We start from the raw sequence: 27,089 nt of genomic DNA on the forward strand, positions 1-27,089 counted from the left end.
TATTTATCATTGTACCTTCCATGGTACCAAATTTTAATTTGTTGGATGCTGATTACAAACGGCTTTGGTTCTTCTCATCCTTTGTTCAAGTGCTTCTATATATCTGTTGTCATTTTCTCTTTTTATAACTTTGAACTGAGCATTCATTGTGGTTTAAGCAGCTGTGAGCTTTCTTAAATGCATGAAGTGCTATATTCAGTTGGAAAATAAAACCAGTGCTGGAACCCAGAAAGGGGGATGGTGATTATTTATTTATTTTATTCAATTTATATTCCACCCTTCCTGCATCAGCAGGCTCAGGGCAGATTACAATAGATATAGTAATTTAAAATACATTTAACTTTAAAACAAATAAAACTACATACATATTTAAAGCACACAGCAGCAGACTTTTCCAATAACCACCACCTAACCATCTCCAAAGTATTTAACAGGCTGGGTGGGTAGGGGGGCATGTTTTCCTCTAGCTGGCCAGTGGGGAGGCCCAACGAGCGTCAACCATACACTTGGTGGAACAGCTCCGTCTTGCAGGCCCGGCAGAAGGATAACAAATCCGGCCAGGCCCTAGACAGAGCATTCCACCAGGTTGGACCCAGGACTGAAAAGGCCCTGGCCCTGGTTGATGCTAGACGGGCCTCCCTGGGGCCAGGGACCATTACCAGCTGTTTGTCACTGGATCGAAGCGTCCTCTGGGGCTCATATAGCGAGAGGCGGTCCCGCAGATATGCCGGTCCCAGTCCGCATAGAGCTTTATAGGTTAATACCAAAACCTTGAATCTGATCCAGTACTCCATCGGTAACCAATGCAGCTGGCGCAATACTGGTGTAACGTGTTCATTAGAAAGCACTCTGGTGAGGACATGCACCGCTGCATTTTGGACCAGTTGTAACCGCCGGATCAAGTTCAAGGGAAGCCCTGCGTAGAGGTGTGTTACAGTAGTCTAACCTAGAGGTGACCATTGCCTGGACCACTGTAGTTAAGTCACGGGTTGAAAGATAGGGGACGAGTTGTCTGGTCTGTTGGAGATGGAAGAACAACGACTTGGCAACCGCTGTGACCTGGGCCTCCATTTTCAAGGAGGCATCCAAGATCACCCCAGGCTCCTAACTCTCGGACCCTGTGTAAGTACCACCCCATCAAGTGTAGGAAGCCTGGCCCCCAAATCTGCACTTCTGCGACTTAAGTACAGGATCTCCATCTTCGAGGAGTTTAACTTCAGCCGACTCTGCCTCAACCATCCAGCCATGGCTTCAAAAGCATGCTCCAGGACATCCAGGGCCGATCCAGGCCGTCCATCTATCAACAGGTATAGCTGAGTGTCATCACCCAAGCCAGAAACTTTGCACCAGCTGGTCGAGGAGGTGCATATAGATGTTGAACAATAATGGGGACAGCATTGCCCCTTGTGGCACACCACACACTAGTGGATAGCGGGATGACAACTTCTCCCCCAGTGCCACCCTCTGTCGCCAACCGTGGAGAAAGGAGACAAGCCACTGTAATGTCGTCCCTTGAATTCCCACGTCTGCGAGGTGGTGGGTCAGAAGATCATAATCGACTGTATTGAACGCTGCTGAAAGTTCTAGTAAAATCAGCAGCACCGTTCCACTTCGATCCAGGTGTCTGTGAAGATCGTCCGTGAGGGCAACCAGCAGTGTCTTGGTCCCATGGCCTGGGTGGAAGCTGAACTGGAAGGGATCCAGGGCCGAGGTCTCCTTCAGGAAACTCTGCAGCTGTTTCTCTGCCGCCTGCTCAATCACCTTACCCAGAAATGGGAGGTTCGAGACTGGGTGGTAACTGAGCGGGTTGGCAGGATCCAGTGATGGTTTCTTTAACAGGGCCTCACCACAGCCTCCTTTAGTGCCCTGGGGAAAAACCCAGAGCCCAAGTATGTGTTGATAACAGCCTCCAAGGAATCCCGTAGTCCACCAACACTGTCAACCAACCAGCCACAATGGACACGGGTCCAGGAGGCAAGTGGTAGGCTTCACCACCTGCAGGATCCTATCCACGTCCTCCCCAGAGAGAGGGCTGAAATGATCAAATACTGACTCCGAAGATGGCCAAGGGGCCTCTGGTTCACATACCGTGTCAACTGTGGCTGGCAGATCGTGGCGGACAGGACTTTATCAGCAAAAAAGCTTGCAAAAGCCTCACAGCTAATGGCCGAATTCAAATTTTGATGGTCTCTACCTGATAAGGAGACCAATGAACGTACCACATTAAACAATTTAGCTGGGCCTGAGCTAGCTGACGCAATGGAAGCTGTGTGGAATTCCTTCACAGCTTTCACTGCCGCCTCATAGGATTTCATAAGTGACCTATAAGATGTTCTTGCCTCTTTGTCCCGAGATCGCTGCCACACACGCTCAAGTCGTCTTAGCTCCCGCTTCCTCTGCCGAAGCTCCTCCGTATACCAGGGAGTTCGGCGACTTTGGGGGCAAAGAGGATGATGGGGTGCGATTTTGTCGATGGCTTTGGAGATCCAGTTTTGCCAGTCCTCCTCCAGCTCATCCAACGAACCGCCGTGGAGCATCGGTTCCCACAGAGCATTCTGGAAACCAATCGGATCCATGAGTCTCCACAGGCGAGCATAAATTAGCTCCCCGCCCTTGCAGGGGGGGCATGGCACCCCCAGCCGAGCCTTCAAGATTGCATGGTATGACCATGGCACCAACTCTACCCTATCCAGAACCACATCCAACCCCAAAGATCAAGTCTAGCGAGTGGCCTGCTTTATGTGTGGGAGCCGATACAAATTGGGAACAACTTAGTGATGCCATGGCTGATACCAGGTCCACAGCCTGCACCGAGGCGGCATCATCAGCGTGGACATTGAAGTCCCCCAACACTATCAGTCTGGGATACTCCAAGGCCCATCCAGCAACCACCTCAAGCAGGCACGGCAGGGTATCTGCTGGTGCACTGGGTGGTCGGTACACCAAGCAGATGGCCAAACTTCCTTCGGCATTCCACACCAGTCCTACACAATGCCAGAGATCTCAGGGATGGGGAGCGGCCTGAAGGAGAAAGCGTCTCGGATAAGGATTGCCACGCTTCCCTCGCCCCCCCCCCCCCGGATTCCCGTTCGAGACTGATGAAGGACCGAGTATCCCAGCGGGGTTCATTATAAAGTGAACACAAAAGATCCAGCATTCTAAGCGGTTATGTTATATTACTTTACAGAATAAAGACAAAAGGACCACACTGAAAATGAATTGCAATCCAGAGCTCCACAGCATATTTTCATATTTTAGTTATACAAAAATCACGTAACAGAACTGGTGTAATGTCTGACTAAGAAGGGAGCTATGAGCCAGGAGGTCCTTAGATCAAGTTTTAGATCATCCATTAATTCAGTAGGTTGCCCAGGAAAGCTTTCCTAACTTTAGGCCCAGGTTTATATCTGCCATAGAGGGGAAAATAAGCCCCCTTACAATTGAGCTTATTTTCTAAAACTGTCCCAGGGATCAAAGAACCCATGTGGGCAGAAGCCACATGGGACTGTGGCTACAATGAAGAGGGGAATAGAAAGAGGTTGAGTGGGAAAGTTGGTAGAATTCAACCCAATATTTATTTATTTGTTTGTTTATGAGATTTCTATGGCATCTCATCAGAATCCTGCTTGAGGAAGCTTACAATTAAAAGAATAAGTTAATAATTTAAAAACTACAAGCCATTAAATCTAGCCATGGATCTTACACAACACAAAGCTATCCATAAAACAGACCTAAGACCACACCTGACCATTAAAAAAGTTGGAAAGATGAATGCCCTATTTAAAAGCCTGCTTTTAAAAATATAAATTTTGGTCTGGTGACTTCAAAACAAAAAAGTAGGCACCAGGTGAGCCTCCAGGAGAAGAGTATCCCAAAGGTGCCATCACAGAAAATACCATCTCTTGTTGCTATCCTCACCTCTGAAGTTGTTGAGCAGTATGTGTGGAAGGACGCAGATGAATATTTAGAGCATTCAGCCAGCACTTTGGGTTAAGTCCAGTGACAGTCCCCCACTATGGGAAAGGAGCAGTTACCAGCTGGGAAAATTGAATCCAAGTCTATATAAGCAAGTATTAACATGGCAGGCATCAGCAATGTGATTTGAACATTTTATGTCAGTATATTATACGTGGTGTTCTTAGAATATTTTGGCATTAATGTTTTGGTGTCAAAAATGTTTGTTCGCAAATATGTGTGTGTGTACATGCGCACACGTGCACGTGTGCACTGACAAAGAAAAGTCTAAATGTAGGGCACTTTCTAACTTTATATATTTTGATTTGTTTAGAAATTATAGCAAACTCTTTGGCGATAACTAAGAGCCAAACTACAAGTGACGCCTTACACAAGTTGGACACTTGTCAGCTGCCCTCAAGTTTTGATGGGAAATGTAGGCGCCCTGGTTTTACAGCTTGGCTCTCCATTACAGCTGCAAGACCAGGATGCCTACATTTCCCATCAAAACTTGAGGGAAGCTGACTAGTGTCCAACCTGTGTAAGACGCCACTTGTAGTTTGGCTCTAAGTGGTCAAAAAACTGATGTTGCTAAACTGTTGAAATTATGATGTGGTCTTAGAAGTCAAGGGTTTTGAAAACATAATTTATGTAGTGTGGGAGTCTGCTTCTGAATCTTTAGGCTCTAGGGCAAACCTCTAATTATGTATACTATGCGGTCTAGAAACTTAAAAGAAAATGATAATTGAGGCTGCCAGGATTCTAACAACTCTTCAAAAGTTAAGAAAAATGTATACTGGGTGCCTGCTACCCATAGATTTTATGTTGCCTGACCCTATTGACCTCTCTTCCCTCTAGCAGCCTTAGTTTTGATTGCTCAATTGTGCCTCACATTCTTTCAGAATTCTCTTTACTCAGGTATTATATGTCTTTGCTCTTCTCGAAATCCATTTTCAAGACACATTCATTTTGGTTTAATATTCCAGGGCTCATCACCAATCTGATGTTTTGTAATGGCATTTTCTATGGAATTAATTTAGGAAGTAAAAAAGCCTATGAATCACTGAGTGAAATAATTTCATTTTAAAACTAGGATTATTGTGTAATAAAATAGTTTCTCTGCTGTCTGGTTTTAAATGCAAAGACTTTTCAAAAGAGATCAAAGTTGATGCTCTACTATGGGTATCTTTATGATGTAGAATGTGCAAGTTATATGATAACATTTAGAGCTGGACATGAATACAGTGAAACATTTCATTGCCTGGTTACATTTGTGCCAGTAGAGTACCTTGTGAATGTGACTGCACATTTCACTCCATAAACCATTGAACTTTGTGTGCATGTGTAGGGGGGAGACTTAATGTAACCCAGAAACAGCTTCAGTAATAATCTTCTAAAAACTGTAATGGGGTGAATATAGAATATGAACTCTCCCGGTTCAGAATACCTCACTCCATTACAAGCCATGGTCAGCTTGTGGGCCTGACTCAGAATGGGGTTCATTTCAGTTGCCTGCATCTCATAAATTATATCAAGAGTCAGGAGAAAATGCTTAGCTCACTGGTGGGAAATGATGCTTCTGAGCATACTCAAGAATTATTTCCAGTTAAGGTTAAGACTTCTCTAAGACCTTCTCTAGCAAGTCCTACCTATCATTAATTACCCTTCCTCCTCCTCTGGGTCAAGTTTGGTTTTCTCTATAGAAATGGGGAAAGTGACAGAGAAAGTTTGAGAGGTTTTTTTGTGAGGATTCTTTGATAAAGCTTGTAAAAGCAAACCAAGTCTAAAAACTGATTCTGAAGTTAACCAAACACTACTTAAAGCATGAAAAATACAAGATTTTGGTTGGTTTCTGTCTCTCTTCCTGTGTGCCCCCCATTTTTCTTCTGGGCTATCTGGTTTATAAGTCCAAATGGAACAATCCAGCCTGAATAGCCCAGTTTGGTATACGCTTATGGGGACTTGGTTGCTAAGCAGTGGCGGCTATAGTCAGTACTTGAATGGGACGCCACCAAGGAACACTGGGATTGCTACTTGGAGGAAGGAAATGGCAAACCGCATCTGCACATCTCTTGCCTTCAATGCCCCATAGCTGTACCCCATAGTTCGTTGCAACTCAGTGGCACATTCGTCTTCCTTCCTTACCTTTTTTTTGCAAGTTGTTGTAGAGAAGCCTGTGTCAGCATTTTGAAAAAATAATTAATCTGCAAAATAGATCTCTGCAGCACAACAAAAAATGTAAGACCACATCAGCCTGAAAACTTCTCTGGCACTGAGCTGGAAGTCAAGTTCCTTAGTGAGGTTTTGAAAGCTTTCTACAAGAGCATTGAGAGCCCTACTGACGCGACTAAGGATCCATCTAATTCAGAATAAATGTGCCCTACAGTGACCAATTGGAAACCTGCCAAAAGTGGGGCATGAAGGTGATAGCCCTTCCTCTATTGTCTTCAGATCTAGTATTCAGTGGCATACTATCTCTAAAGCTAGAGGTTCTATTGAACCATCCCAGCTGACAAACATTGATAGACCTATCCTCCAAAAATTAGTCTAATCCTTTTAAAAGACACCTGAAGGCCAAACTGGATCAGACATTGGAGGTCTGTGATCAATTCTCTGTTTTCTTCAAAATTCTCAAAATGATACTTTGGATCTGGGCCAGAGTGAACAGGTGGCTAAACATATCCCCTCTGCAATTTTTCTATAAATACATCCACTGTTGGCACTATTTGCTACTTACTAGGGTAGATTAAACATATGTCTTTCTACTGGAACAAATAATGGCACCACACAATTTATTTATGTTGGGAAGAGGTCACTGGGGAAAGGATTAAATTCTCCCTTTCTCTATTCTGCAGTCCCAATCAGAGGGCCAAACAGCACTTTTTCCACAGCCACATAGGCAGCTGCCGGAAATGGCATTTTAATTGTCTGCAGGGGCCCCCGTTTGGATCAAGAATGTGGCATTGGGGAAGGGGCTACTTGCTTCCTCCCTGCACTGTTCTCCGTATCCAAAATGCCCTTGAGGAGAGTTATTTGATTTATATGGACTGGACCAAGTATTTATAAAACATAAAGTGTAGTTCGGCCCTCAGTTACAATTTTTTAAAATGGATGATTCAGTAATCAGTGTCCCAAGATCTGGTACAGGGGGTAACTGTCAATACATATTCTGGATCTGAATTCCATAAAAAAATTCTACGTTGCTGATTCTGTCTTCGTTCGGCTTTTGATCAATATCATTGGTTTCCCTTGTTCTAAGATTATGGAAGATGATTGTCATGGATATAGCCAGGAATAAAGGGGGAAAGTTGCTGGTCTTGAGAAAAAAAAATCATGGAGGATGCTTTTGCAGAACAAAATCAGGGCTGGCCTGATTTCTCAGCTAAACATGCCAAATAGGGAGTCCAGAGACCCAGAACAGAACAGCCTTGGAGTGGGGTAAGGAACAAAAAAGTAACTGAATCGTATGATCTTCAGTAGATTAGAAGCCATCTAACCCATATCAGTGGGTCATATGTGGTGGGGCCCAGGGGCGAGAAATATCTGAGAATGCCAAAAATGTTTAATTAAATACAGAAGTGAAGGTATAGTTTCAAGATTGGGTTGTATTGGTTGAGGACCAACAGGTGTATGAGAAATTTTGTAATCATTATTTTTAATATTTTTCATTATAATAAGTAGTGAAAATGTACTAACATAGCACTGTGTGTGTGATATTTTGAGTACAGATAACTTAGTATGGTGTTTGAAATTATAATTAGTTAGGCAAGAACGTGAGCCCTGTTGAGGAGACAGCCATTGTTGGAAGATAATTTGAAAACCAGAACTATTGGAGTCTGAATTGATCATCAGCTTTTTCTTAGAAGAGATGACACAGGAACTCTAGATGCTTAGAGCTTCCTAATCGTGTACCTCAATCACATACCCGACCAGAGTGCTCCAGAACATGATTGTCTTTACAAACTCATTCTATCATACTATGCATTATTTTATAAACTTCTAGCATGTTCCCCTTAGTTGTCCAGAGTGCAAAAAAAAAAAAACCTGTAGATCAGTTTGGTTGCTCCTGTATTCTCTTGACCCTTTTTGAGATGGGATTATTGAATTTATATTCATCTTTAATGTAACTGCATCATAGGAGTTACATTAAAAGATACGACAATTCTGGCTGTCTTATTTTTCAAAGCCTTTTGTCACAATACGTAACATGAAATTGGCACTTTTGATTATCCCTTCACCGAGGGCCAAACTAGACAATAATGTGTCCCGGAGCCTGCCTGAGGGATGTGGTGTGGGCTGTTATATCACTTGAAAACAGCACACGAGGAGAGACAGGAGACCCTCATCCCCCGTACACTGTGGTCCCCAGAAGTATTGGACACACTACTGCATTTTCAAAAGTTAAAAAGCAAACTCTAAAATGGCACTTGCATCCCCTTGGCAGGCTTGGGGAAGCTGTATTGTCCAGTTTAGTCTTGAGTTGGATGTTTTCTGTCCAGTAGAATCTCAAAATCTGTTTCCTGGTTCATCGCAGTCAATACCCTATCTTTGAATGCATGTGATTTGCATAGATTGAATATGTTGTGTAGGCATGCTCTTCATTACAATTAACTTATGCCTGATTGCTTTTGTTGAAAAAATGAAGTACCTAAAAAGAGTAGACAAATACTAGCCGTCAAAAATATTAGGTAATACCATTTTTCATTAATCTACCCTTCAGTCTTCTCTCTCTTCTTGAGCTGGTTTTCAGAGTGGATGATCTCATTGTTTAGCCATCATATTTTTAACAAAGTGTCCTATTCTGAAACTTTGGTTTGTGGTAATACTATCTGTTACGTGCTTCTGTGCCCATATAACTTCTGCTATGTTGTGTTCTTAAATGCTAGCAAAGTATTTATTGCTTATAATGAAAATGGTAAAAGCTTCTACTGCAGTTTCATTTTGTGTTGTATCAAAAATAGGACTTGCTTAAGAGATGCTACTCTGCCAAGGCTTCATACCTTTTCCAGCAAGACAAGTTCTATGATGTCAGTTATGACACAGGTGACAAATCGATCCAGTGTAGCAGAAGAGCGGATGCTTTCAAATTCTGGATGACATGGAAGGCGTTGGGAACCACTGGTCTGGAGGAGAGAGTAAACCGAGCCCTCGCCCTAGCCAGGTACTGCCTTTTAATTTGGAAGTTGCAATGCTATGCCTAAAACCCATAAAATAATACCAGCTTAATGAATGACTTGTTACAATACAATTAATATTACTCTATTGAGATGCTCAGAAAAAAGGCAGGAAATATAAATATTTTGAAGGAATAAAGAAATGTTAAGCTGTGTATAACATTTCACTATTTGCTCAAAGATAAAAGTATAGATGGGGAAAAAATTGCATGTCTATTCATTTTGGATCCAGTGGTTTTTCTGATGACATATTTGAAAGATATTTCTAAAGAATCTATATTTCTAGGATATCAACATATTGTACCAGCAAGATTTGTTGTACCTGTGAGATAATGTACCACATTATTTGGAGCAGAACAATAGCTTTACTCTTGAAAACATCAGTGAATAAAATGTGAGATTTAGCAAATATGTCTAAACTAGGGCTGGTTTGGTAAATTATGTGTATTCTGAATCAAAATCAAGTATCCCTATTTTTACCAAATTTTCAAAAGAAATTCGGTAAAATTTGGCCATTGTTTTCTATGGGAAAATCACTCTGGGAGATATCCGGTAGGGTGGAGGGATCATTATTCAACCAAACTTCACCAAATTTGGTAGGAACCTACTCCTGACTATTCTCTAAAGACCCCCCGCCCCCAAGTTTCATGAAGATTTGACCCCAGAGGCCAATTTTATGGGCCCCCAAATAAGGTGCACCACCCATTTTCCATTATTCACTATGGGGAAAAATATCTGGGGGCTCTCTGGGGGATGGGGGTGGCATTTTTCATGAAAACTCCACCAAATATTTAGTGGACCTACTCATGACTGTCCTCTAATGGCTTCCCAGGTTTCAGGAAGATTGGGTCCTGGGGGCCAATTCTGTGATCCCCTGAACAAGATGCCCCCAGCCACTCCATTGTTTCCTGTGGGGAAAAAGTCAAAGCTGACTCCCATTGCAGAAACACACTGGGGCAAGGCTGCCCTGGCCAAGGCACATTCCCAAATGCAAGCTGAGCTCATCCCAGAAAAAGCCCTATAGAAACAAACTGAAGCACAGGAATGGAATCCCCCTAGAACCAAAGTGAAGGAAGGGGACCAACATCACCTCAGAGAATCATACCCATTCCACCCAAATCAAACTGAGGCAAGCAACACTGTTGCAGCTTAGCCCAACGAACCAATATGATTCACAGCAGCTAGATGCTGGGTTCAGCCAGTGGGGAAACACCACATAACAGAACCAAGCAGTACCCAAGCACAAACACAAGACATTTCCTTACTTCTTCTTGCTTCTGGTGCATTAACAATTTTACAAAAGTTGTTCCTTTTAGATGTGATGATAGGCCTAAGTGTGTCTCTTTCTGTCAATCACCAGTCCCCTGTATGCCTGTTTGGTATGTATGCAGAGCAACTAAAAACCAATCAGGGCCATGGTTGGCTAAAGAAGCCAGACAGGAACGGGAAGTAAGATACAAAAATCTGTTATACTGTCACCTCTGGTCAGAAAAGAGTCCAAGCCTTCAGAGGGTGAGACTGGAGAGATACTTATGTGAACCTAGCAAACGCTGCACGTTATTCTTGTATACAGTTTTAAGCCTCTTTATTGGACAACCTTATTCCATCCGATAAATTTAATAAAAGTTACTGTTTTCCCCAAGCCTCATCTGGAATTATTGCTTTCAGAAGCCAGTCAAGGCCTTTCTGTCAGGTGGAGACTAGTCAAACAACACAGCATGCTATCTCTTTTTAAATGGCTTTTAAAACCCCAACCTGCACAGATAAAAACACTTGCCTTCTTTTAAGCATGTGTAAGGATTAGATTGAAAGAAAAGGCTTGGCAAGAATAATACCACTCAGTGACAAAAAATGCAGTAAGAGTCACTGGGTGTGTGTGGGGGTGGGGGTGGGTGGGGAGGTAACTGAATTTCCTGCATTGTGCAGGGGATTGGATTAGATGACCCTCGAGGTACCTTCCGACCCTATGATTCTGTGATTCTAAGGTCCATAGGGGCAAGCACGTTGAAGAGAAACCCCAGCTACGGTTAGCTGGTTAGATGTCTCTTGAGTAAAATTGGTTGTCTGTTTGCAGCTTATCTTATTATTCTATGTGTATGCAGAGATTATTACTCGATTCACCTATCAGTGAAAGAATTGTTCCTCATCAAGGTCACTTTCCCAGGTTCACTTTGCTAAGAATATACAGTTTAATCATCCCTGTTTGGGATCAATACATCCCCTTTTGATGTGTTAGGATTTAGCTGATTTTGTATCTAAGTAAAAATGGCACTGTTTTCCAAGGAACAAAACTGCCTTCATCTGGTGATGACCGGGAGTGATGTTCAGAACGCTGCCTTCTTTTGCTAGCTGGAGCGTTAGACACCAGAACTTTGTAGCTGAGGCATCAGATTCTCTGGGCAATAATCCAGATTTGTTAACTATTTGGCTAACTGTACAGCATGTTTCCTGGTATGTTACAGTAAGGTTAACTCTGATGCTGCATGGATAATATTTCAAGGTTCCTGAATTTAGACTTTTTTAAATTCGGCAGCTAGCCTACTGACCTTTTAACTTGAGGGCAAGATTTCCCCCCTCATTGCCAAGCAAAGGTTGCACTTGGGTTGCAGTTTACTCAGCCCTTGCACATTTACCATTTATCTGTCTGCTTCCTGCTTGCTGGGAATATTGGATTTTCATAGCTTTGTATTATATTAAAACCAATCCCAAACTTTTTTTTGTTGCTTACTGAGGGTTAGAATTTTAAAATAATTACAACAGAGTGCTCAGTTGATCCCTTAGGAAATGTTATGTCTACTTTGCAGCGGCACTGGCAAAATCTTACTGTTAATTTTTGCTCTGCTGATGTTCCAAGGCACTGTTTGCCTCGTTCCTTATGTCACAGTATCACCGCTGTGCTCTCCTTAGATTACCCTTGGGTGAGCCAGTATCTCTCATCTTTTCTTCCCTATCAGTGAAATGTGAATAATAGTGACCTACTGTGCAGAGTGCTTTAACCAGGAATGATAAAGAATTTTAAAGAGCTCTGCACTTAAGAGCAATAATTGTATTCCGCTAGAGCTGAAATGATGTCTTTTATTAGAGGAACTCATTCATTCCAAGAACGTTGGTTCTCGTGGCAACAGTTTGCCATGGCAATTTGGTTGCATGGATATCTGTTGAAGAGGAAGGAGTCATACGCACAAGACTTGCTTGCGAGTTGCAATGCCTTGTGCTCTGACATAAATACTCTCTTGTGTTCTCTTTAGCAAATCTCTGGACACCATTTAGTCTTGGCAAAACTTCTCATAAACCCATAGCATACATGGGCTGTTCCATGGACCAGTAAAAAGAAACAAAGTTTTATTTTGAATTCGTATCATGAAACTGACACAACTGCCCTTCCCAGGGCAGCTTAAAGTATTTGAAAATTGTACTTTGTAATATAAAAAAGCAGACATATTTAATTGAATACTCATACATGATTCTTTAAAAATTAAAAAGTAGACTGTCGGACTGAAACGTGGCTAGACAGGCGACTGAATAAGAACCCTAAGCACTAGTTAAGCACAGCTGTGATTTGCCTGCTGTGATTTGCCTTGCAAAGATGGGGAAGCCTGTAGGGGATTGAATGCCCTGTATCTTCTGGTATTATGATTTATGTAGCCTTAATGGACTCAGATCTAGGTAGAAAACAGGAATTCTGCCACAACTAACTAATCAAATAGCAATAACATAGTTGATCAGAAATAATGCCATTTCTTTTAATAGCACACCATTACAAGAAATCATTTATTGAAGTTTGGTTGATGCCAGTTTCATGTATGTGCTGATGAGAACTTCATTAGACATACAATGTTTCTCCCTTCTGATGCATCACCTAATGTATTTTAAATATCATGTTTGTATGCCATCCTTCTTCAAAGGCATCATGCCACTGTAGTGGGCATTGATATAACTGTGGATTGCAGCAGGGACTGAAATGGTGGAGATAGCCAGTGTGGTGTAGTGGTTTGAGTGTTGGACTAGGAGCTCAGAGGTTCAAATCCCTACTTTGCCCCAGAAGCTTACCACGTGACTCTGGACCAGTCACATATTTTTAGTCTACGTGACGTGTCTGAATTATTGTGAAGATAAAATGGAAGACAGGAGAATACTGTCCCAGTGGGGAGAAATATTTCCCAAAATGTTGCAGCAAAGCAGATTTAGGAAAGAAAAGAATACTAAGTCTGTTGCCTTAAGTGTTTGTTTAATTTTTTTAAAAAATATTTAAAATATTTATAGGCCTGCCTTTTCCCAGGAAACTGAGGCTCACTCATTGGCTGGAATTTATTTATTTATGCTGGGAACATGTTTACTTCTTAATGAGTAATTTTCTCAAATCTGGCATTTATGCTTTTTCTTATATTTCTGTAAGCCGGGGAAAGGCTGGAAAATCCCTATAAGGCCTAGCCCTCTCAGACCCTCTCCTTACTATGGTCTGAGTATGTTGAAAAGTAACATTTAAAAGTATTCTGCAATTCATTTCAGTCAATATGTATAATCCCATGTTTGTATGAGAAGTTCCTTTTCACATGTCTCTTTTTAACTCTCCAATCCGACAAAGGGTCATTTCAAGCAAAGAAATTGTTTCTGATCGTCTGATATATCTGTATATCAGAAACATTTGGCTTGGTTGAAAAAGGCATGGGGAAATTAGTTCTTCTTTTCACTAATAAGTAAACGTCTAGTTTTTAAAATATGGACATGTAAATATGTATGGTCAAGAATTAGTAGAAAAATTCTCTCTTTAAAGTTGTATATACTCTACAATCTCACATTTGAAAGTTTATGATAATTGATGTGAAATTAAAATGTTAATGCCTGCAGATTTTGTTATGTTTAATTACAGATATCTAGTGGAGGAAATTAAGAAGAGGGAAGGGTTTCAGCTGCTGCTGGAGGTAGGTTGGTACCAAATGCAACTCAATACTGTGCGCGTTCATTTTAATGAACATTCTGGAACATGATTCAAAGCACGCTAAGAGCAATGTAATATAGACAGCCTGATCTCTTTGACGTTTGAAGAGGAAATCTTTAGAACATAATCAGTCACCTAATGCTGTATATAACTTGATACAGAAATAGATGGGCTACCCTCTTCTTGTCACAGCTAGGACTGGAAAGTGCAATACATTATTTTTTTTTCCTTTCGGCTTTTTTAAAATAAGAAATTACTCTTTACTCGTGAATACTTTCATAAGCTTTAGTTCTGCATGAGAGATGACAAAGTGCAAAAAGCTTTGGGCTTTCATTGAACATTTTCTCTGGATACTTTAGAGTCTAGCACAAGGATGACTGAAAGCCATCAGTCAATTATTTATGGATGTCATCCCAAGTGCCATCTGTGCCAGCTAAAGGCTGGCAAGGTCAGAAGGGTTCACCTGGCATCTGTTTCCAGGGTGAGATGATTTGAATTGTTGAACAAATATAAGTTTGAGTCAGTCCTCAGGGAATCTGGTCCATAGAAGAATGGAAGCAACTGACCAAGGAGGGCAAACCAGCCTGATTGGATATACTTTGTGATGAATTAAAATTCTGCTCCAAGGCAATCTGAATGCGGTTGGTATATAAAGCTTACCTTCAGTGAGACACGTCTAGATTTTAGTCAACTTACGGTATAATCCTAAACAGAATTACATCCTTCTAAGGCCATTAAAGTCCTTGAATGGTATAACTCTGTTCAGGACAGCACAGCTAGCGATACAGTCTATTTCAGCTGGCATCTGGTCTCCAGTTTCTTCAGTGCAAGTCTTTCTCATGCATACAAAACATATTCTGTCATTACATCATTTTAACTGGATGTGTTGAGGATTGAATTTGAAGCCTTCCACATAAATGTTGAGCATACTTGTTGATGGTCATTTTTTGGGAAATCAAAATCTGAAAATGTCAGCACTTACAGTTTTTTTTTATAATGTTAAAGCCTTGTGTTTTTACTAGAATTTACAAAAGCTGCATTTTGGCAAATACCAGACTTGCCCTGGCCTTAGGAGTAGAGGATAGAGTATTTGTATAAATACATACACACAGTCTGTGCTATTTGTGTTTCCTGCCCATCTCTTTCCCTAGCAAAAGTTCAGACACAGACTAATATGTGTGAAAATAGTTGGATTTGAGGGAGACATACTCAACAAATACTAATCTGGAACTTTTCAGGCAAACTAACATATGAGATACTCAGTTCTTTAGAGACCAGAAGGCAAATGACTTTTATCTTTTTAAGTTAAAAATTAATGGGCTGCTAGTCCTTTCAGAAACTCAGAATATAGAAGAAGGAAGCATTTTCAAGCAGCACAATTGTATTTGTTGAGATCTTAAAGGCTATTGTACTCCCCACTTTCGATGGCGTTGTTTGACCCTTGCATGGTTAAGAGCCTAGGGGTCCTATGTTACTACTAGAAAAACAAGTTAAGGCAGCCCCCCCCCCCAAATGCTTTCTACAACCTCACTCTAGCCTGAAAGATGGCTTCTTACCTCGATGTGGCTGACCTGGCCACCTGGATCCATGCTATGGTAACATCAAGACTTGGTTACTGTAATGCACTATATTATATAGGTCTCCTATCTAAGTTAACTAGAAGACTCCAATTGGTGCAAAATGCTGTGACACGACTGTTACCAGGAACGAGTAGGAGCAGGAACATCACCTCCATTCTTTAGTCACTCCATTGGCTACCTATCAGTTACCGTGCTCAGTTCAAGCTATTGGTTATCACATACAAAACTCTTCACCGCCTTGGTCCAGCATACCTACAGGACCGCTTCCTTCCCTATGTTCCTCCATGGCAACTTTGCTCATCTGAACGGTCTCCTGCACATGGGTGAAATCAACAGCAGCCCATACAAGGGCTTTCTCTGAGGTGGCCCCTACCCTGTGGAACAGCCTGCCTGAGGAGGTCAGGAGAGTCCCCACTCTCCTAGCTTTCCGCAAACGATGCAAAACTGAATTATTCAAAAAGGCTTTTGTATTGTAGGGAGATGCTTCACTAATGAGTTAAGGACCATAGACTTCATCACTATGTTGCCTTACTATCTGTTGCTTTAAATATGTGCTCCTGTGTCAGCCCTAGAATTGCTTATGTTCTATTTCAGCATTTCTTCAACTCTATATTGGATTCTTGCTAATATTATGTCTTTGTAAACTTGTGTTTATTTACCCTATGGCATTGTTTATGAAATTGTCCTTGATACTGACTGTACTAATCTCACACTGTATAATCCACCTTGAGTCTCAGTGAGAAGGCCAGACCATAAATGACATAAATAAATAATGTGGCCTCTTCCCGGCAGCCATGATGCGGCTTAAGCTGGGGACCAGACTTTGCCTCCTCAGATGGAGGAGGAGGCAGCGTCTCCCTGACATCCGGAGATTTTGCCGGAGTGGGGGGCAGAGACAGGTGCCTGTAAGGCGGCTCCACCACAGGCATAGACATGAAGAGCGAGTTGGGAATGTATGACAGGAAATGATGCAGTAAATGTGAATAAAAAATTAGATGGAGAGTGTCAAGGGTAGTTGAAGAAAACAGAGAACATATGACATATGAAGAGAAAAAAATTGTGTTATATATAAGGTGCATATTTACATGCCATTTATGGAAACTATTAAAGACATCTGAAATGTAATGGATTTTTGTGAGGATCTGATGATTTTTTTTCAAACGTTTCCCGCTCTCCCTTTCAAGTTTCAGAGGCTCAAATCTTAGAGAAAATGCTGGAAGGGACTAAGAATATCTCGGTTCATAATGTTTGTTGGTTCTTAGCACTTTAAATTGGAAATTTGGGGGTCCACAATCCATGAATATATGTGGCACTTTCTGCTACTCCAGATCAGCAGACTTAACTGAGGTACCAAACCACTGGTGGCAGTTCTAAATATGGCAGTTATTTTGAGGTACTTTCTGTTTTATTCTTGTCCTTTGCTATCATTGCTTCTCAGAAAAATGTCTGGAAGCACCCTAAGGAAACATTTAGGGCCAATTTAGCACAGCCCTTTAGTGATAACTAGTAGGGATTTTCCAGATGCTGTATACCAAATGTCACTTGATTGCTTGATTATGTGAAGCTTTCCTCTTGTGACTAGCTGTCCTTGCTAAGAAATAATTCAGCATGAGAAAGAAAAACAGCCAGTGATAGCAATGCACACAATTAGTTCTATGCAGTCTAGCAGTCAGGTGACTGTTGCTGTCTGTCATGTTAAAAACAACAGTGACCTTCTAGCAGCAGTGTAAGTTGATTGTATGAGTTGTATTTAAAGGAAGGGCCTATTGTGTTTGCTGCACAAGGAATGCTGTCCAGGTTTAAAGGACTCAGTGGCTGGCTGCATTTAGTGGTGGCTACAAAATGCCTCCTTTTTCCCCCTTTGAATATCTGAAAGTGAATGGCCTGCATTCAGCAAAAGCAAATCTATACCTACATGGATCTATTTGTGCCAGAGAAAAAGCTTAACTTCATCTCATTTTGGAGCAGCAGGTGGCTTGCTTGCTGGTCTCTTCCTGCTGACAACTGTATTCTCCTTCATGATTAAACTGTATTTAAGGCATTCTTTGAAGGGAGGCAGAAAACGATATTATGAATAGTACGAGTGCCCTTTCATGAAAGAATTTGGCACAGCTGGTAGTTTCTACCCAATTGGGAGGAAGATTAGAATGTAATTGAGGTAGTATTCACATTTGGGGGGAAATGACAAGTATGCTATAGCTATTTCCTTCCTCACCCCCACTTTGATCCCTTTTGGTTAACCAGAAGCTTTGGGAAAGAGCTGTGCATATTTCAGGGGAATACGTGTAATAACTATCGTTGTTAAAAAGAGATAATTGATTCCAGTATTTTTTTTTTTTTGAAAAAATTTTTATTGGGTTAGAATCCATTATTTCCACATTTACATTCAATTTTCCCCAATTTTTTCATCTCTAACCCCCTCCCTTTCCCCCCCCTTTTTGTTGACTTCCAACAGCTTTTCAACCCTTTGTCCCCTTTCCCTTACTTTTATTAGCTTCCTCTATCTAAAACAAATATAAATTCTCCATTATTCTAAGCAGTACATCCTTAACTATTTTTAACATTATATGCCCAAACTGTAAGCCTTTGTTTCCATCTTAGATAAACAATTTATCCCAATTTTTCAATTTCAGGTATTTCTATATATCATAAACCATATAGATCATACATTCGTTTATATCAAACAATTTGACTTATTCTCTATATATATTACTCATTCTATCTTTTTATAATAGTTCTATATATCTCTCCTCACGTAGTCAATCAATTTGACCCATCTATATCTTCAGACATTCAGTTTGGTACAAAACTTGTCAGAAAAAAAAGAAAATATTGTTAGTTAATCGCTCCTTATATTTAGTCCTTATAATTAATTATTTTCTCTATGTTCTGTTTGTTAACCTATATATATCTATATATATGTCAATCTATTAATCTGACTGCTTATTAATTCACATTTATCTCTTCTCCCCCCGGTAAAGTCTCCCCCCTCTACTTCAATACTTCAGTAGTTCTCAAACTGCCACAGTTTTCCTCCCACCTCCCATTTCTTCTCCAGGTATTGTTTCAGCTTCTCCCAGTCTGTGTTGAACTGCCCTGAGTCCAGATCTCTCAGTTTTCTTGTCATCTTGTCCATTTCAGCCATATACAGCAATTTGTAAGTCCAATCTTCAATAGTTGGCACTTCTTGTACTTTCCATTTTTGCGCATACAAAAGTCTAGCTGCTGCTGTCATATAAAATATCAACGTCCTGTGTTGGGCTGGAATTCCCTCCATTCCCAAGTTCAGTAGCAGGAGTTCTGGGTTCTTATTAATTTGAAATTGTAAAATTTCACTCATTTCTCTTATTATTTCCCCCCAGTACTGCCTGGCTACCTCACACGACCACCACATATGATAGAGGGAGCCCTCATGCTTCTTACATTTCCAGCATTTATTAGAAGTATTCAAATTCCCTAGCGCAATCTTCTTTGGTGTCATGTACCAACGATAGATCATTTTGTAAATGTTCTCTTTGATATTAATACATGTCGTTGTCTTCATTGTAGTTTTCCACAAGTATTCCCATGCCTCCATTGTTATTTCTTTATTAAAGTTTATAGCCCATTTCACCATTTGTGTTTTAACTATCTCATCCTCGGTATACCACTTCAACAGTACTTGGTATACCTTGGATATTCTTTTCTTATCTTCTTTAAGAAGGGTCTGCTCTAGTTCCGAATTCTCTATTCGTATACCTCCCTTTACAGAGTCCGAATTATATAAGTCTCTGATCTGTCTATACTGGAACCAATCGTAGTTAGGTGATAGTTCCTCTTGTGTCTTTATTCTAAGTTTGGATGCTTCAGTTTTAGTTATTTCTTTATACGTTAAACATTGTTGTTCATTATCAACAGCTCTCGGGTCTATCACCTCATATGGAACCACCCACAAAGGGGTTCCTTCTTGTAGATAAATTCTGTACTTCTTCCAGATTATGTATAGACTTCTCCGAACAAAGTGATGCAGGAACATCGAGTTGACCTTTACTTTGTCATGCCATAAATATGCGTGCCATCCAAATATTTTTTTATATCCCTCTAGGGCTAATAGTTTCTTGTTCTTTAATGTCATCCATTCTTTCAACCAAACTAGGCAGATTGCATCATGATAAAGTCTCAGATTGGGCAGTTGCATTCCGCCTCTTTCCTTTGCATCTTGTAAAACTTTCACTTTCACTCGAGGCTTCTTGCCTGCCCAAACAAAATCTGATATTTTCCTCTGCCATTTTTCAAATTGTTTGGAGTCTCTGATGATTGGTATTGTCTGTAGCAAAAACATTACTCTTGGTAACACATTCATCTTAACTGCTGCAATCCTACCCAACCATGACAAATTCAATCTATTCCATTTAATCAAGTCTCTCTCTATCTGAGTCCATAGATTTTCATAATTGTTTTTGAATAGATCTATGTTCTTTGCAGTTAATTCGACTCCCAAATATTTCACTTTACTTGTTACTTCACAATCCGTTATTTCCATTAACAATTGTTGTTTCTGCTTAGTCATATTTTTGCATAATATCTTTGACTTCTTTTTGTTAATGAAGAAACCTGCCAAGTCTCCAAACTCCTTGATCTTATCTATCACTCTTGGCATGTTCTCCAATGGGTCCTCTACAATTAACATTATGTCATCCGCAAATGCTCTGACCTTGTATGAATAGTCCTTTATTTTTATTCCACGAATTTCATCATCTTGACGTATTTGTATCATCAGAATCTCCAATACTAAAATGAACAACAATGGAGATAACGGGCAACCTTGTCTTGTTCCTTTACTTATCGTCAATTTCTTGGTCAATTCATCATTCACCACGATTGCTGCAGTCTGGTCTCTATAAATTTCCTTAATTGCTCTGATGAATCTTTCTCCCAATTGTAGCTTTTCCATAGTGGCAAACATAAAGTCCCAGTTTAAATTGTCAAACGCTTTTTCAGCGTCTACAAAGAAGAAACCAACCTCTTTGTCACAACGCTTGTCATAATATTCAATAGCATTGATCACTGTCCTTAAGTTGTCTCTTATTTGTCTGTCTGGCAAAAAGCCTGCTTGTTCCTCCTCTATGACTTCCGAGAGCCACCCCTTCAATCTCTCCGCCAATATCTTCGCAAAAATTTTATAGTCATTGTTGAGTAGCGATATAGGTCTATAATTTTTCACATTAGTCAGGTCTTGGCCCTCTTTTGGGATCAATGATATATTCGCTTCACTCCAAGTTTCTGGAATCCTTTGATCCCTTAAAACCCCATTCATCACCTCTTTTAGGAATGGTGCCAGTTCATTAGCCATTGTCTTATAGAATTTAGCCGTAAGTCCATCTGGCCCTGGCGCCTTTCCTAGATTTGCAGATTGTATTGCCTTACTTATTTCCTCGTCAGTTACTTCACTATTTAACTTATTTCTCCAAGCTTCCGAGATTTCTGGAAGTTTGGTTTTCTCCAAATATGACGCTATTGATTCTTTATTTACTTCTTTTTTATTATACAGCTTAGCGTAAAATTTATAAAAGGCTCTACTAATGGTAGCCTGCTCCAAATACGTTTTGTTATCTTCGCAAATTTTATTTATTATCTTCTTTTCCCTTTTCTTCTTCAATTGCCATGCCAGGTACTTCCCAGGTTTATTAGCACCCTCAAACGCTTTTTGATTCAGTCTTTTGAGATTCCACTCCAATTCTTTATTACTCATTGCTGTTAGCTGTTCTTGAAGTATTTTAATTTCCTGGTATACCTTCTTTTTCCCTGGTCTCTTTTTTAGCTGTATTTCTTTGGCTTTTATTTTCTCCTCAATCTCTTGTCTTTTCTCCTCTTTCTTCTTTCTTGCTCTACCATTTAAGTCCATTAGTATGCCCCTTACAACCGCCTTATAGGCATCCCAAACTTTATTGGTTGGTACTTCTTTATTCACGTTGTATTGTATAAAAAACTTTGTCTCTCTTCTCAGTATTTCCATATTCTCTCTTTCCTGTAACAAGTCCTCATTTATTCTAATTGATTCCAGTATTGATGGGGAGGAACCATTTCATTCTTACTGAATTCATCTGTGAATTATTTTTGGAATAAAAACCCTATCACAGTAGCGCATAATTCTAAGCAATAAGGTGGAAAAATCTAAAATAAGTGGAATGTGTTGACCCCCCCCCCCTCCACAATACTTCTGGACAGCAGCCTTTTTTCACATTGCCTTTTTGTTTGTGCATTTTATCCTCTCCTTTAGACTGAAAATGTCTCTGAGCAGTTGGTTTATGAGTGTGTTAAAATTGAAGTGGGAAATCTACAAGCTGTAAATATAGAGGGAAATATTTTTGTTTTCAGAGTATAAATGGCCACACTTTTATCACCCATTGCATTGCCTAATATTAATGAATTGCTTCATGCCAGGTAAATATACATGGCCATTTACCAAGAGATAACTTATAAATGCTTGCAGGTAACCACTTAATTTGATAGGACTCTATAATTAGGCTGTAGTTAAAATTTTTCCACTTCTGCTGACTGTGGATGTACAGGTGCAAGATGTTTTTCTCATGTCTTTGTGAGAATTTCACCATCCCCTTTTCTCTTGGTGCACATGTGGGTAATTTGTTTCTCACTCAGTAAACTAGTACATGGCAGCTTCATGTTTATCTGTCTGTCTGTCTGTCTGTCTGTCTGTCTGTCTGTCTGTCTGTCTGTCTATTTATTTATTTATTTATTTATTTATTTATTTATTTATTTATTTATTTATTTATTTACAATCTGCCTTCCTCACTGAGACTTGAGGCAAATTACATCATGTAAGTCAATACGGTCAAAAGGATGGGACATCCAATAAGTCATGAAAAGGATTTGAATTGCAGAAATCTGAAACAATGCTGAAATAAAGCATACACATTTAAACATGATACGTTAAACGATGCAGAAATTACATAGCAGGAGCGTACTTATAGCAACAGAAAGTGTTAATGTTACTATTTTTCAATATTAAATAACGCTGAAAATTTGTCCAAAGCAGCTTAATGCATCCATGACTGAGGTAGGATTTGAATTCAGACCATACTAATTTTCTTTGGTGTAGATTGGCCTACTGTGGTCTTACTGTGACTTGAAAATGTATCAATTTTTTTTTTTTTTGCTTTAGCCGGAATATGCAAATATTTGCTTCTGGTACATTCCGCCTCGCTTGAGAAACATGGAGAGAGGACCTGAGTTCTGGGAGCAGCTCCATCAGGTGAGTACTGCATGGTATTGAACAGGGAGGAGTAACTGATTTATGCACTCTTTTATGTGCATTGAAATAAAACCTCCCTGAAAACTGCTTCTGTACATGCTCACAAAATCCGTCATCAGAATACTGTTTTGATCCAAAGACAGGCATTCTGAGGATTTTAAAGTTTACTACTATTTCAATTTAGACAAGGCTAATTAAATTTCTCTGTTAATATAATAGAGGCAGACATTATACAAGCCTTCCGCTTGCTATCAAAGCTGCTAACAGATGGCAGAACTGAGGGAAGATGAACAATGTCGCCTGCATCCGTTGTCTAGACAGAGCATTCATTACCTGTGTTTAGACATTTAACATTGTCCTTGGGACTTGCTTTGCATGATCAATGGATAATATAAATGAAAAGGACGCTTTAGAATACATTTCTGATGTTAAGCCTACCTATAAAAGGCATTAGAATCAGAATGGGGTGATTATAGGGTCTTTTCCCAATCTGTTGGAAAGAGGTAGTACTTGGGGATAAAGAGTAAACAGAACAGATCAAAAATGTCTAATAAGGGCTTCATTGAGAGAAAAGTTGTAGAAGAGAATGAATAGATCTGCTAAATGAGGGGGCTGGGGAAATGCTTGCTCTGCTCCTAGTGGCCTGTTTGGGCCACCATCTCAATTTTAATTAGCCATATAAATACTAGATGTGGCTACAGAAGTAAATGTGTAGACATCTGGTGGCCTGATCTCTGGGTAGGGGGCTAGTTTGCAGAATCTGAGAGAAGAGACTTAAAGCCAGCACAAAACAATGCTGTGCTCTTTCACTTAACTGCTTGATGCAGCCGTTATGTAACAAAAGTCTCTTTTCTACCTATGTGGTTAAACAAGGAGAGGGCATTGAAACGTTAGAATACCCTCCTGTTCTAGGAGTGTATTTGTTTCATAGCATACAAGGAGGTTGATGTGAGCGTATCCCAGCTGTTTCTTTTCGCAATGCAAGGAACCATCATTTCTGGAAAGTGGAGCAGAATTCCGAAGCCCTGGCTGGCTACTCCGCCCCCCCCTCCCAAAAGTAGGGTTGTACTTCATTCTCAGCAGCTGCGGTTTTAGGCTGATCCTCTATGGTCGTGTTTTAGGAGCTGTTCTTCTGCCCACTTGAGGATGAGGGAAATCCATGCAATTTGATGGACAGAATTGGCAATCCATTTATGTTGTCACTGCTTGATTTGCAATCTAACCATTTATTAGTGCCTTATCCCAGGAGAGTTCATTCCCTGGAGTGTTTTAAGATGTTAAGCCTTTGAAGGACATTGACTCATACACTCTAAGATGGTGTGCCAATTGTTATTGTTTTGCCTTGCTAAACAAATACGGAGACTGCCAGTAAATGCTATGTGCCTATGCAATTAGCTTTTATCCTTAACCGCTTATGTCACTCGTAATTACCTGTGAGCAATTAGATGTATGTGAATGCCTTTGCTAAATTGGGGAGATTTAACGAGCAAGATTCTGCTGATGTATATGTGTGTGGAAGTGTGTGTGTGTGTGTGTGTGTGTGTATGTATAAAACTGTGTAAATAGGAAACAAATATGACCAAAACTGTGTAAATAAGTACCAAATATGACCAAACTAGTATGTTGGATGAATATTTATTGCTAAGTGTATCAAGAAAACTGTTGCTGAACATGGCTTTATAGACATAGCTTTATAGACATAGCTTTATAGATGGGATGATAAACATTGAATAGCTTTTAGTAGTACTGTACATGCCCCCTGGTGGTATTTTTTTGCTCTTTCTCACTTGGCAATATTTTACAATTAGATGGAATTAACTGAAAGGAAATTTAGGATTATAAAGATGTGTACAGCTTCATTGTGAGCTAAGGTTAGAATTTAAACACTACTTTTCTCCAGTCATGTTGTGCTATCAAATTATTATAGGAGGATGCATAAACCTGTTATCAGAGAGGATAGATCGTGCACCATAAAACTCTGATTGTAGTCCTCCATTTAGTTTATACCTGCATTGTCAGCATTTTACATGGTGCAGTGAGTGGATATGGCACGTTTCTATGTTTTCCTTGAAGACAGAGCTCTTGCAGAATCTCTTACATGTTGGTGGGTTTTAGCAAAAATCCAAAAGACCACTCCAGCTTTGCAAGGTATAAACTAGTTGTCTGACAGAGCAGTTCTAAGCAGAGTTGTATAGTAAAGATTCCAGTAGCACCTTTAAGACTAACCAACTTTATTGTAGCATAAGCTTTAGAGAACCACAGCTGTCTTCATCAGATGCATCTGACAAAGACAGCTATAGTTCTCGAAAGCTTATGCTACAATAAAGTTGGTTAGTCTTAAAGGTGCTACTGGACTCTTTATTACTAAGAAGAGTTAACACTCTTCTAATCCTTCAGTGTACTCAAAACTGTAATTCTGCTTAAGATTGCCCAATAAAAGCCATACCATACATACCATCCTTTTTTACCATGGCCAAGAAAGAGAACCTCCTCTGCAGAAAGGAATATATTCTTTCAAAGTGCTATATATGCAGTATGCATCTTTCAAACTACATGCTGCATATATAGCACTTTCAATTTAGGTACAAATGACCTTTGTTTTCAAACATCCATATCTGATGCTTGATAGAATTAGTACAATGCAATTGCATGAGACAAAACTAGCACTGTTTTCAGGCCTTAAAAAATCTGAGGTAAAATTATTGGCTTTCTGCATTAACTAATATTACTTTTTCTGTATTTTAACACTGCTTTTGATCCAAAAACTGGTCACCAAAGTTTACAGCAATTTAACTCAGAGATAATTAAAATATATAAAAATGTATTTGATGAGAAGGAGTGTCTCAGTGAGCTCAGGGTCCAGCCCTGATGGCAGGCTGTCTATCTATTTTGTCTTCTGGACTCAGAAGTGACAGTTGGTAACTAGGGACGCTTCATCTTATATGTGAAAATTAAAATGGTTAGGTGAAAGTGTTACCAAAATTGCTATCCATATGGAGGTCCTATAACAAGCAAAGGTATCCCCTCGCTGGCATAGAACAAACGTGTATGGTGACATATTTAAGGCAATATTTTGGTATCTTTAACCTGTATATACTAAGTTCTGGATTCAGCACAGCACCCAAAAGAATGAGGGAGAATAAGCGTACTTAACATGAAAGGATATTTAGTGAATCAACACAAATTAAACAACTGTTATGAAAATGGGAGAGAGAGAGTCTGGTTCCCAGATTCTAGGTGGTGGCTGAAGAGCTCCCAGAATTGTAACTGATCTCCAGGCAACAGAGATTAGTTCCCCTTGAGAAAATGGCTGCTTTGGAGGGTGGACTCTAGGGCATTATATCCAGCCAAGGCCCCTGCCATCCCTAAGCTCCACCCTCAGATCTCCAGGAATTTCCCAACCCAGAGCTGGAAACCCTAAGAGAGAGAGAGATTTTTTAAAAACAGCAAACCAAAAAACCTTTCCCTAACAGCTACCTGTCTATACAGGAAAGAGTGGGGGGCAAATGAGAGCATACCACCTGTCTTGTAGAATGTGGAAATCCTGTAGAGTCATTACATGGAGAGCAAAAGAGAGGAGTGCAGAGACAGAGACTAGGGGTGTGCACCCCAAAAAAAATTGGATTTAAACCAGAAGTGGGAAAACAATTCAGAATAAACCGAATTTGTATTTTTAAACCACTTCGGTATATTCCATAAGATTCGGGAATCTTTACGGAGCACACCGAAGCTCAAAGCAACACTTTTCTTGCTGCTTGCAAGTGGCAAGAAAAGTGTTGCGTTCAAAGTTCAAACTTCCTGCCCCGCCACTTTTTTCACCAGATGGGAGGGGAAGGAGGGAACCCCCTCTTCCCCTTCCCATCAGGTGAAAAAGCAGTGGGGCGGTAAGTTTAAATCTACATTTTTCTTGCTCTTTCCTCCCCTTCCTATCGAATGAAAAAAGTGATGGGGTGGGAAGTTTGAAACTTTTCTTTCTCTTTGCAAATGCAAACAGTTAGAAAAGTGCTGTGGCTGCTGCCGCTTTGCCTGAAGCTTTCCAAAGAGATACGAATCACTTCAGAAAGCTTTGCTTCAGGATTCCCGAATCGGCTCAGCAATGTTGTGGCCGACTCAGGAATCCTGAATCTTTCCAAATCAAGCCCAATTTGGGTTAAAAACCCAGGGTGTACAGGATGGGTCTGTCAACTAGT

The 27,089-nt window shown here is 40.2% G+C and overlaps 1 protein-coding gene across 1 annotated transcript in view; it reads left to right on the top strand.

Annotated features, from left to right (window-relative positions):
* Positions 1 to 27,089, top strand: part of GADL1 (glutamate decarboxylase like 1) — a 116,010-nt gene that overhangs the window by 64,950 nt on the left and 23,971 nt on the right. Inside the window, exons 12-14 of the mRNA XM_054991687.1 lie at positions 8,916 to 9,115; positions 13,999 to 14,050; positions 22,810 to 22,899. Coding sequence (XP_054847662.1) covers positions 8,916 to 9,115; positions 13,999 to 14,050; positions 22,810 to 22,899 — 342 coding nt within the window. The remainder of the gene's footprint in view (positions 1 to 8,915; positions 9,116 to 13,998; positions 14,051 to 22,809; positions 22,900 to 27,089) is intronic.

This window comes from Eublepharis macularius, chromosome 11 (assembly GCF_028583425.1).
Source record: "Eublepharis macularius isolate TG4126 chromosome 11, MPM_Emac_v1.0, whole genome shotgun sequence".
In the NCBI taxonomy this organism is placed as follows: Eukaryota; Metazoa; Chordata; class Lepidosauria; order Squamata; family Eublepharidae; genus Eublepharis; species Eublepharis macularius.